The 13,323-nt window shown below is 36.9% G+C and overlaps 1 protein-coding gene across 1 annotated transcript; it reads right to left on the reverse strand.

Annotated features, from left to right (window-relative positions):
* Window positions 1-142: 142 nt before the first annotated feature.
* Window positions 143-9,068, reverse strand: Etfb (Electron transfer flavoprotein beta subunit). Its single transcript, XM_071591514.1, has 6 exons — window positions 8,953-9,068; window positions 8,347-8,505; window positions 6,848-7,006; window positions 3,771-3,851; window positions 2,002-2,142; window positions 143-643 (listed from the first exon to the last, which is right to left on the reverse strand). The coding sequence occupies exons 1-6, from the start codon at window positions 9,001-9,003 to the stop codon at window positions 473-475; spliced, it is 762 nt and encodes a 253-aa protein (XP_071447615.1). The 5' UTR covers window positions 9,004-9,068; the 3' UTR covers window positions 143-472.
* Window positions 9,069-13,323: the final 4,255 nt, after the last annotated feature.

Raw genomic sequence — 13,323 nt, forward strand, 5'->3', positions numbered from 1 at the left:
AGACGTGTGCAACTAGTTTTGCAATTTCAGTGAACAAATCTGTATCAGCAAGATTGAATGACTTGAATGATTCATTTCAAAATCAACAACGAAGCTTCACACACATCATATCCCTCCACCAAGAAAAAACAAATGCAATACAATGCATACACAAATTAAATCTTCTTTATTGAAAACAACCAACAATAGATTCCTTATTTCATACAAAGATTGTTGTGAGGTGCTCTGATGAAATTCTTCACAGATTCACCCACATTTACATTTGAATGTTAAGGTAGGCAGTAGTGAACCTTCAGACAGTCTGTTATGCTTACTTCTTGCACTCATCTTGTAAATTGTAATCACACAAATTACCTTTCCCTTACATATATATCTAGGCTGAAAGAGAGAGAGAGAGACAGAGACTACGCAATTCCTGCAGCAAATTCATCAAAGACGTCACGTCATCTTGTTGAGCAAACCCTAGCCCTCGTCACACATGGCCTGCCTCCTTCAACTTGGCCACCAATGCATCAACATCTGGCAGCACAGCACCTGCCTGGCGCTTGGGTGGATCCTCCACACTCACCACTTCAATGCGGGCGCCAGTGTCCACTCCTAGATCCTTGGGGGACACCTTTTTGATTGGCTTTTTCTTGGCCTTCTGCTCAAGAAGAAAACATTTAAGTGGGTGTGAAATAATGTCCACACATCAACATCACCCCACCAAAAATACCATTGCTAGGGTGCATGGCAGAGGGTTTACAAGCATCAATGGAATTGCTAAATAAATGGAAGTTCAATTTATGAATTACTATTTTAGTTAAGTGTTTCTGTACACACAAAATCTATGTTATTCTTCTAGAATAAATAGCACAATTTGGGCAAATACATGTGCTGTAATGTAGAGTGGGCCAACCTGCTCAATTGGAATATGTCAGCAGTAGACAATCTAAAACAAAATCATTTATTGTAGGGGCCCACGCCAATGACATTAATATAGTCCTTCAAAGAAGTTGCATCCATGATGTGACAAGTCTTTCACTCATTGAGCAATGCAGTTCACCGACTGGAATTGGGACAAATTGCTGACAAAGAAATGAGGTAAGCTGTTGTAAAAACTTATAATCAATTAAAACAAATATCATATGGATTTAAGTCAATGTTTCAAACATTTACTTGAAAGCAGAACCTTTTACTATGTTATAACCCATATACACAGAGAAATAATCCAGAACTAATAATTTTTAAGCCATTTCAGTTAGTGCCACATACTTAACTACTACACTGACAGCATAAATGTTTGACTAGGTATACTGACCATCTCAATAGATGTTCAGAGCTCTGTGTCCATTTTAGTGCTTCCAAATTACAAGCTAGCCATACATCTTTAATGGCACATGCACTCTTCAGTTATATGAGCTTAAGGAACTTGTTTACACAAGTTTCATTTAATCAGGCCTGTTTGGACACTTCTAAATCAATGCTAACTATGTTGTTAAAAAAAATGCATAGAGTTTTAGCATGTAAACACCTAGCTTGTATATTTTTCTCAACCACATTTCCAAGTGGCATAAGCCTAGTGAAATTGTTAGTGAGATGAAAAATCTATCAAAATACAGAGGAGTCAGCCATTGGGCCGGGAATGAGGGAGCAATGCTCAACAAATCTTAGGATTGAAGGACCAAATGGATAAACCTTCACTGGTTTACTTAAGGCACAGCATCCTCATTTATTTAAATGTATGCCACTAAATTTGACACACCAATGATCCTACTGTTCAGCTGTGTACCCCCGTTTTTTATTTCAGAACCAATATCAAAGCAGCAGGATGCATTCTCAAATGGCCTAGTGCCCTCACAAAAGTTGCAGTAACTTAATGCCTATGCCTAGTTATGTCTCATCGAATGACTTGGAAACATCAAAAACCACCCTAAAGGTTTGAAATGCATTGTCTGTAATGAATGTTGTACACATTGTAAATGCACTATCTCAGAAAGTAAGAAATGAAAAGGCCCCCACCATTATGTTGGGCAGTGTGGCATAGCGAGGTTCATTCAGGCGAAGGTCGGCACTGATGACAGCTGGCATCTTCACCTTGATAGTCTCCAAGCCACCATCTATTTCCCGAATTATTGTCAGCCCATCCCCGGTTTTCTCAACCTGTAAATTTGAGGGAGAGAAAGAATTTCCATTATTGAAATCGTACAGTTAAACATTTCACAATCATACACTCCTTACCATGGAGCAGATCTTGAATGGAAACAGTATCTGGGGACCATTAAAACCAGTTCTAGATAAAAATTCTTCCTCTTAACTTTCAGGTAAGCTTCTGACCAAAAGGGCTATGGTTTGATTCCTAAAGCACACCTCCCGAGCACCCTCAGCTTCAAAAAAGCTGTGTGATATTTTGGGTACTAGATTTTCTTTGGAAACCATAGGTGGCACAGGGAAGGGAACTGGGCCCCCTAGATTCATATAGGTTGATGCAACAATTACAGAGGGTAAAAATCATTCGCCTTGACCAGGATTCAGACCCGGATCCCTCAATGTCCAGTCGAGTGCTTTAGCCAGTTAAGCTATCAAGGTGTACCCTTAAACTCTGAAATTTAGGGGACTTTAAAGGAACAAGATGTTGTGATGAAATACCATACATACAATTTCACAGGCATTCGTAGTCGTGCGCGACGCACCACAGTCCAGCTTAACTGGCTAAAGCACTCAACCGGACATTGAGGGATTTGGGTTCGAATCCCAGTCAAGGTGAATGATTTTTACACTCTGAAATTGTTGCATTGAAATGCACATTAGCGGAGGATTCCATTAAAAGTCACTGTTGCGGCATCCCCCACACTTTCTTTGATATTCTTCAGGTTAATAACTGTGGTTAATGACTTATTTAATGAATGAGTTTTCAAGTGGCACAAGCGATTCCCTACTCTATTATATCATTCCAAAGAACCAATTCCAAGAATCAGGGCACAGTGAGAATAACGTTGTCCTAAATATATACAAATATGATTATCAGCTTGGAACAATATTAGTGGGTCAAACAAGCATAAATTGATGTTCATGTTTATCACCCGTAAACAAACTGCAAGTGCAATGAACAAAGATGGAAAAAGATTATTCTTAACCCTCTAATCAGACAAATACAACGGTTTATCCATATATAATAATTAAAGTAATTAATCATTAAATGTATTACAATTAGAGGGAGTTTAACTTGTGAAAAGCAAAATAATAAATTTTCTACTTCATAAAACAAGTGTTTGTTAATATATATAAATAATTATATTCCTTTCACAAAGCATAATATTTTTTCTAAGATGATAAATTTTATTTAAACTCCCATGGAATTTCTCACGAGTAAAACTGAAAGTAAGCAACACAAAGAAGGTTAATACATGTTTAACAACTAAATAGGGACATAAAGGTATAAATCAAACAGTCAATTGGAGTTATGAGTCCATGAATTTTGTACATTAATGTCATGAAGTTTAGTACATTAATGATTAGCATTAGAATTCATAATCATTTTCAACACTTCTGAAAGATTATTGAATCAATTATGTACATATAACAACTTCATATATTCAGAGCGACTCAAAGAACTTAAAAAAATTTCTGGTTTGATGTCACAGATGAGGACCGTCATTAATAAAGCATATTCAATACTCAAATGTATTCATCATTCCAATCCAGAAGACATGGAGATTTAAAAGCATTCACATAAAAAATATGAACTCTCTCATCAGCTTCTTAGAACTAAAACAAGGCAGAGGGCTTACCTTGGACGCAAAAGTTCCCTGAGGCCAGTCAAGTAGTGAGGCCACCATCTGTGCAGTTTGGTTCGAGTCATCATCAATGGCCTGCGAAGAGAAAATGCAAAAGAATAGTAAAGTTGCACATGACCAACTGAAGGAAACTGCACACCTTATAACAATAAACCAAAATAGATGATGCCATTGGGGGACATGGTAGTCCAGGGGGCACAGCATTGGACAAGAGGATGTAGGGCACAGGTTCACAGTTGGCGCACGGAAAGAAACTGGCCCCCTACTATGACATGTAAATTTCATATACTCTTGGGCCGAGTACTACCTTGCGAGATTTCTACCTTGACATATCAAACTGACCAACCAGTTGATAGCTGTGATGGTGGTGGTGATAGATAATGTCAATATGGGCAGAAAATGAAATATCAATGCAATATCATGCTCAAATGGTGCAAACCCCTACATGTATTCGAATGATTACAAAAATAATTTTCAATGCCTAATATTTTCAATTATCTAAGGAATTGATCCAAGTTATTAGGGACTATGGACCAAGTTATTAGGGTCTTTGCTAGGACCAACCAGGATAAAGCAGGTGGGATTTAGTCTGTCAAATATTCAGTTACAGTCTCATCTTCTGGGTCAACTGGTAACACTTAATGAATTGACATATGATTCTGTCAAACCTCTCTTGCCTTTGTTTGGCGACTGCCTCTGTTTTCCCTGTTTCATCCCTTTTCCCATTCTAAGTGCTTCCTCCTCTTTCTCATCTCCATATTTCTTTCTCCTTTCCTTCCCTTTCTCACCTCCTCATTTTTCCTTTTCCTTTCCTCTTACTCACCCTCACCAACTACCCATTACCCTCACCAACAATATGCATTCTATTTCCCCTGACAATACAGGGTGCAGCAAGAGTGATGGTAAATACTTAAAGATTTTGCATTTTTAAGCACTTTTTCTCCCAAGGCAACATGCCCCAAACTCATTAGTTATATAGTTATGACAATGCAAAAATTGAATGAAAAAGATCTATTAGAAATTAATAAATGCTTTATTGTTTCCATAAAAATCAAGATGCTATGTTCAAATTATTAATGCCCATTGGTTGAATACATACTTCTATAAAATGCTGTCCCTTGATGGGTAAGAACCAACCATTTTTAAATACAACCTGAATGCCTTTCAAACAACAATCAATTTGCCTTCATTTCTTTTCAATAAAAAAAATAAATTAGCGATTTCATCAATATTGTTTTCAATTTTGAAAAACCATTTCTCTTAAACAGTAGATTCAACCTAATTTTCCCAGTTTACTTTGCAAGAAGTATGCCAACAAAGAATGAAGCACAAAGCGACAGAACACAAAAGCACTAATTAACTAATGTAAAGAAAGAATATGATAACAAATAATAATTAATAATTTAAGTAAAATCAAAAATAATATTAATGAACTAACTATTAATGTATAAACCTTACCACATCATTCTTTTCAATATAATATTCTGTCAAAATAATTTTCACCTAATAAACACCAAATCACCTTAAATTACTTTCCATGAGCAATAAATAGTGTCAAAATTGAGCTTCTAAAGCCACTACCAGTGAGTACTGGTCCAAACTATGCAAACAAGGATGGCATAAATAACCTCATTAATTATGGCTAAAAATCTTGATTTTTATGGAAACAATAGAGCATTTGATTTTGTAATTAACAAATTTTTAAATCATTTTTTGCATTGCCATTACTATAGTATTTTCCATCATTTGTCTAACACCCTGTTTTGTAATGTGAGTGTAAAATGAAGAATGGTGGTAACAGTGAAACAAGAAAGAGGAAAGAGTTACGGAAAAATTAAGAAGAGAGAAAAGGAAGGAGAGGAGAAGGAATTATGGAGATGAGGAAATGGAGCCGTCCTGTAAGTAACAACACCTCAAATATCTACCATCATTTTCTCAAAACCCTGTACATGATTCACCTTCAAGTATAAAATTAGGCAAAAAAACATTTTAGACAAACAGTCGCTCTGTTTGCATTGAAATCGACAAGATTATTCCATGGTCATTATTGTAATAAAGCCGAAGATGAAAACAATTGGCCATTATTGTAATAGGTTTTATAATAACTGCAAAAAAGAAGAGTCACATATTAAGATTCCAACTGTCCACTTAGAAGTCATAGAGGCAACTTTTAGAGCCCGCTGAGTGACGGTAATGATTCATGTTTTCTGCTGCAGTAAGCCCCCATCACAAAAATAACGGCAGCCAAGGATTAACCCTCCCTATAAGTTTGCAACTGTGGCATCACATTAACTGGGCAGTTCATTCTTCGAACAAGCAATAAAAGCTTACATAAAGAACCCAACTGCAGTTGAAAAATTGCAAGAATTAACCTAACCATACAAAACAGCTGACTCAAAGATGCTTAATACTCCAAGAGACTTATTTATAAAGTCGGCCAAAACCAAGAATTCATAGTAGGCCAGGGTATTTGCTGAATTCCCTGATGTGATCCCTGAATTTGCAAGGGTCACACTGTTTGATTACTCCAGAGATTTTAGAAATTAGTGAGGTCCGTTCTCAGATCGAAGTTAATTCAAAGAGTGCCATTAGTTTGAGAACAACAATTATTCAGTGCATTTCAACACAGAGTATAATGTCAAATTTGATGTCAGACTTCCTTCCAAGGAAAACATTACTCAACCAGGTTATTAGAGGGAAATATGATTTCATTAATTCTTTCAATTGGAAAGATACTTCATGAAAGATAATATAATCGGGGCAGCATCAGTTTTCATACACACCCACAGAGTGACACAATCCTCTATATCCACTGGCAATTCCCCTTCCCCACCCACTCCTTCCTTCCACCCCCCTCTTTCGCAAGTATACGCACAGGTACTGTACCATATTTATCATGATTTTGTTGTCTTGTGCCTGATGATCACTCAGTTAGCCAAAATATGCCTTGTAATAAATCTTTCCATTTAACAAAAATTATGATATTTTATATTCTGAAGCTGCATACCATAGCAAAAGGGGGAATGTTGCACAGACAACAGAAACTGAAGTGGTGTGGAATCCTTGTTTACCTGCTTCCCCACAATCACTATGTCTGCCTTCTCATCTTGAGCCAGTTTTGCCAAAATCTTTGACACATGGAGTGGCTGCAAGGTCTCATACTCGCTGCCAGCCACTTCCACATGGATCCCTCTGTCAACACCCATTGCCAGCGCTGTCCTAAGGGTCTCCTGTCAATGAAAATAAATAAGTTTAATCCCATGACACTGGACCTTAGTTAAGATGACAATCACCCTTATTTGATGACGTTATAAGGAAATATAAAAGAAACTTCATTAGTATTTATAAGAATCATTCCAGGACTCGCCGAGATGAACTAAATTACCTCCACGATTTTGAAAATCCGACATCAAACATAATATTTGCACATCTTTGATTTGACCCTTAAGGACTGTAGAGTTGAAAAAGATAAGGTTTATGTTTAACTAACTTAGATAATGAACATAAGCTATCACACTATGGTTTATTAAGTGATTTGACCTGAAAGTATATATTAAAAAAGTAACTTGAAATGGTAAGTTAAAACATGGTTCACTACATTTAGAATTAGGGCACACAAATTACTCTTTTTAGTGTTATTTTTGTATTTGCTAGGCTATTGTGTATTTTTTCAGAATAAAAATTATTGCTATCAAACCTATGTACTCATTCTTAAATTCTAATTCAATTTAAGGTAGTTATTTTTTTCTCCATTTGGTAAGAGGGCTTTCTTTCCCACAGTCTCAAAATAAGGGATTCTTCCAACTTTTTACACATACCAGGAAAATCGTCACCATTGGAAATCAAGTTCCTAAAACTTCCATAAATGACCAAGTTGATCTATTCGTACTTACAATTTCATCTCCTGTTGCAGCCAGTACGATATGCCCTATCCCCTATTGTTCATGGCAAAGAACCCAAAACCATCTCCCTACCCTCTCTCCCCTTCTTGCTTGGATGACATCCAAACTTAATGTCAACCATAAAGGTCACGAAATTTACATATTGCGCCATTTCACCGAGTCCAAGTGCTGAAATAAATATTAGTACCTTGACATGCACTTCAGTTTATTAACTTAGTGAATTAATAAACGATATGAGCGAAAACCGACACAACACATCACCCCATTCTATTAGAATATTACTGCTTTCGCCCTTCACCTGTGCATTTACATTGAACAAAAATGAGAATCTGAGCATTAGCTGAGAATCGCCAGTCTGTAAAAATCTGTGCACTAGTAATTGGTACTCTCGGAAGAAATTACCTCTTCACTAGGGCATTCTGCCTTCATCTATTTGTGACATGATTGCGAGTCTACCACAGGTTATCATAAAAACTACAAGCTATGATATTAACTAGACATGAAACCTAAGAGCAATCCAAAACATTTTAATACACTAAACTGCAACGACTTAACTCCACTGAGGGTAGCTACAGTAATTCCACTGATTTCCAGGGACAGCTTCACACATGGTGGAATCCAAAATCCCATTAGTGACTTTTTGAATGACAAAATTCTAAACATATTACTTGCGCTTGAGGTGGACCGCATGACACCGCTATCACTTCGGATGCCAATTTCTTCTCTTTCATCCGCACAGCTTCTTCAACCCCGATTTCATCGAAAGGGTTCATAGAATGCTTGACTCCATCGGTCACGACACCAGTTTTGTCAGGTTTCACTCGCACCTAATTCAAATGGAATAGAACGCTATACAAGGCCAAACTGCTAACTGGGCAGTGCAAGTGTTTAACATAGGGAATATTCGGTTCATATATTAGAGTATGAAACTAAAATACTTAAAAAAGTTAAATATTCCTTTAAGGAAGAGATCGGTTTGTGATTGGCACATTCGGCGAAAATGGAGAGCATAATAAATTCTTTCACTTTCAACCAAGCTCCCGATAGTGATTTTTCGTTCAGCATGTCGTGAAATTGATTTTTAATAGCAAATAACTTCATTAATTGATCATACTAGCATTGAAATCAAGGCTAGAAGGCATTAATCCATTAATTGAAGCAATAATCCTTGACCTTTGAACCATAGGTTAAATTAATTACTGGAAAGTGCCAAAAAATATTTAAAGTGAACAATGAGATGACAAAGAAATAAGTAAACCATGCTAGTTCCTTACTTTAACGGCATAATCAATTACTCTTTTCACTCCAACTAAGACACGAGCCATGACTACGAACTTCACTACAGAGCAGAAAGAACGGAGAGGTTTCGAAATGAAAGAAAATGGAAGTACATGAAGCGCCACAGGCGCAAGATTCAATAGATGTCGTTTGTTTTAATCATTGGTAGATGCGAATGTATGAACATTTATTTTTACCTCGACTCGGTCCAATTGGTTCAAGGCCAGTTCATTGTAATGGCGCAGTCTTGGGAAATTCCGACTTTCATGTACAACTTAAAGATTCCTTACACAAGTATGATTTTCCGGTGATTCAGATTTCATCAATTATAAACTATCAATACGGTGTGACTTACTTTTTCATCTTTAACTGAATTATTTAATCCTTACTCTTACATTGCCCACTTATTGTTATCCTATTTCTTCCACAAACCTCCTGCTTGAAACCAATGCCCAAGGTTTTTAGCCAATATTTTACCAAATCCAAGACACAATTCCATACAGTAACGTGGGGTACACTTTCAGATGCTCTAACGTTTGTTACCGTTGATTAATTTTCATTCAGTTGATTCATCTTGTATATACACCTATAAATGTTTCTTCTAGATTAAATGCAAATCTCTCCATCAGCCCAATTGTACTCTTCTGAGATGAATAAAATCATTTACTTGTCCGTTTATCTCAGCTTTAATATCTCTAATACTAATATCACTAATACTACTTATATCAGTCCTAATGCAAAAATACTTCAAAATCTCCATATCAAACAACTCTTCTCATTTTAAAACATTTACCCAGTTTGGAAAGAAACTCATTGGCTGCTGCAAATTGAAATTTAATCACGCTGTAGAGAAGACCATATTCAGAGTTAGTAGTACACTGTTCACTGGTCTAATGAAGAAATTACCGAATGAATGGCAGTCAATTGAGATGCCTTTAGGGTAATTAATCCTCCCATGGACTACAACCTTAAAAAGGGCAAGTGTGTTCCAATGACCCCAAGATCTGTGCAGGTTTGATCAATGATAGTTGCTCTTGGAAGGATCACCCATGCCTGATAGATCAAAGGATAAGAGCCAGATTTATGGTGGGCTGCAGTGTCTGTCCTCGGTGAGACAGCTTCAAAGGCATCTGACCCCAGTGGGGTGGCCATTGAGTGATGGTGTCATGTCAAATGCACTATTGAGAAAGGCAAAGGGATTCCACCAAAATTATTCATCCCAATATTTTTATGATGAACAGCATAGAGAAAATGAGTCCTGTCAACTACAGAACTCAGCCCAATCAACCAAGTGTCATGCCTGGCAGTGGGAGCTTCCATGGTCGTCCTCTCATAAAATCGTCGTACAACAAAAACAACAGCAGAGGCACAGAAGAAGATCAAATTAGCTAAAATAGGGACTTGGAATGTTAAGAAAATGCTGAGGATAGGTAAGTTACAGAATATAAAGCAAGAGATAGAATGAGGAGGAAATATAGACATTCTAGGTCTATGCGAGGTGAGACGGAAGGATAGCGAGGATTACTGGAGTAATAGTTATAGAGTAATATACAGCGGAGGGGATGAGAGCCAACGAGGAGTTGCCATAATATTGAATAAAAATGTAGGAAGAAGCATAATCAACAGAGAGCAAGCAATGGATAGAATATTAATAGTAGATTTAAAAACAGAACCAACGACTTGTCATTGTTCAGGTACACATGCCATTAAGCAATCATGATGAGGAAGAAGTGGATAGGATATTTGATCAGTCAAAGGACACAATCACGTGTTTCTGCAGGAAAGCATTTGATATTGATGGGGGATAGGCATACGACAGTATGCAGAGGAAGAGATGGTTGTGCGGTTGGAGATTACAATTTAGGAACAAGGATGACCACAGAGAGAAAGCCGTTGACTTCTGCAGAAAACGGGTTAATCATCATCAAAACTTGGTTTAGACACCACATAAGACATAGGTAAACATGGAAAATGGAAAGTGACTCAGAAAGTTATCAATTACATTATACTATGGTTAGGCACAGAGTGATCAATTCACAGTTTCCTGGGAGCAGATGCAGACTCAGATCACAATTTAGAACTCATGAAGTGTAGTGTTCGATTAAAAAAGATAAGGCAGGGGAGAAGGGTTAGGAAATGGCATGTAGAAGCATTATATGGATTGAAAAAGGAGAGAGGATCTGCAGGCTGTAGAGAAAAATCATAAGTGAGGGAAAGGAGCAGACTGCTATCGAGGAAAAATGGAAACACATCAAAAAAGGGATATCTAAAGCTACAAAAGGAACTACAGGAACTGCTAACAGAAAAAGGACAATGAAACCATGGATTACGGATGAGATGAAGGAAATGGATGAATGTAAATACAGTAGGAGGAAGTATAAAGAGTTGAATAATAAATAGAGACGGTAACAAATAGAGAAAAATGAGTATGGTGGAAGACTCAGTGCAAGGATAAGGAAAGTTTCTGGAGAAGGGTGAAATTGGTGCACTACACAAGAAGGTTAAAACACTCTCGGGAAGTAAGAAGGGGAAATCTGTGTTAACAGTTATAGATAAGTCAGGGAAAATATTAGTTGAACCAGGAAAGTTCCAAGAGAGATGGAAGGAATATAAAGAAGAAATGTATCGTAAAGAACTTGGGCCAGCAAAGTCAGATATAGAAAGAGTATATCATGTAGAGGAAGATAGCTTAGGTCTAGCCTTACTCAAGGGTGAGATAGAAAGGGCATTGAGGGAAATGAAATCATACAAGGTTATGAAGGCCAAAACATTCCTGTGGAACTACTTAAGGTTTAGGAAAATGTGGAAGCGTTTTTATGGACTAATTTGTAGCATCTATGAGAGAAGATTTAGGCCAGAAGGCTTCATCAGATCAGTGTTAGTTCCTATTCCAGAAAAGGTAAAGGCTATATCACGAGAGGACTACAGAACAATAGGTTTGATTTCTCATGCAGTTCAGTGGTTCATCAAAAAGATGGAGAGCAAAGCCCATGACTACTTCGGTAAGATTAGTTTGGATTCAGAAAGGGGAGAGGTACAAGCGATGCCATAGTAGTAATGTCACTTATAGAGAGGAACATAGAATATAATGAGGATATATTTGTCTGTTTCCTGCAGAGTTTGATGGAGGAGACATCTGCAATCTGCAGATGTCCCATACTTCACAGGTGAGAGTGGCATATGGGTTTGGCAGTGTCAGGAAAAGAGGTGAGATAGTATCCAATATCACCTGTGCTTTTCATTGCCTATGTTGAGGAAGTAGTGAAAGGGGCATGGGAAGAATTGGAGACAAGAATGAAAATCGGTGGACAATTCATTAGAACAGATAAGTTTGCTGATGTTCATGCTTAAGTTTGTCATCGCATTTTTGTTTGGACACTGGGAATTTAGGGCTATAGATATGAGATGTGAATAAATGTGAAACGTACAAATATGCAGTTCTCCAGGAAGAGAAATGAAAGTTAGATATTAAAATTGGTAGGGCAAAAACTAGAGCAGGTGAAACAGTTTACATATCTCAGAAGTGTTTTTAACCAAAATGATCAAAGTAGTCGGGGCATAAGGAGAAGAATGGAATTAGGCAAAGAAGCTTTCACAAGGAGAAAACTGATGACACGAACATTTAAGTAAGGATGTTAAGATAAGGCTTGTTAAAACTATGACATGGAAAGTAGTCGCGTAAGGTGCGGAAACATGGTCATTGAAGCAGGATGATAGGCATAGATTGGAGGCTTTTTAAATGTGCTTGAAGAAGGCTAAGTGGACAGAAAGAAAAAGAAACGAGGAATTGCAATGGCATATTGTAAAATAGGATTTTGGGTTGTGTTTTCTTAGGAGAGGCAAGAGAATTATTTGGTAGCTTGTGTCCATCCATATATATAAACTTGACTTACACAATGAATATAAAATAAAAATATTAAGCATTCATGACAATGCTTTGTTGACACATAGTGCGTTGAAAAAATGTTCATAAATATGAATAATAACTTTTATCCAAACTTAGAATTTTTCAGGTAACTTGGACTTTATACAGTGCATCGATCTCACTTCCTACAAGGGTCTTCTTAACAATTTAATTAAATTTTATTTGCAACAGCCAGGGAGTTGTTTTCTAAATTTCCAAAACTAGCACTTAATAATTTCACGGATGAGGTATTCTCTCCGAATTAAGATATTTTGTTAAATTTGCTATTTCACCATCAGCAATGATTATGAATAAATGGGTAGTGATAACGACAGCCAGTTCCATTTTTTGACAGCATAAACTAAATTGTCCCATAACTTTGCATAAATTTAAGATCTTTTGGTTCCAAAGGATTTATATTCAGGCAAACAACCAAGTAAAAATTTAGGGCCCCAGGTACAAC

Source organism: Hetaerina americana, unplaced genomic scaffold (genome assembly GCF_022747635.1).
Source record: "Hetaerina americana unplaced genomic scaffold, ioHetAmer1.1.p SCAF_48, whole genome shotgun sequence".
Lineage (NCBI taxonomy): Eukaryota > Metazoa > Arthropoda > Insecta > Odonata > Calopterygidae > Hetaerina > Hetaerina americana.

Bases quoted from the DNA above. Each gene is read 5' to 3' on its own strand.
- Etfb (XM_071591514.1), bottom strand. From the start codon at position 9,003: ATGGCTCGTGTCTTAGTTGGAGTGAAAAGAGTAATTGATTATGCCGTT. The intron at 7,007-8,346 runs GTAATATGTTTA...TTTCATTGACAG, and splicing joins GCGGTCCACCTCAAGCGCAA to GAGACCCTTAGGACAGCGCT. The intron at 2,143-3,770 runs GTAAGCCCTCTG...TCAAATTTACAG, and splicing joins AGGGAACTTTTGCGTCCAAG to GTTGAGAAAACCGGGGATGG.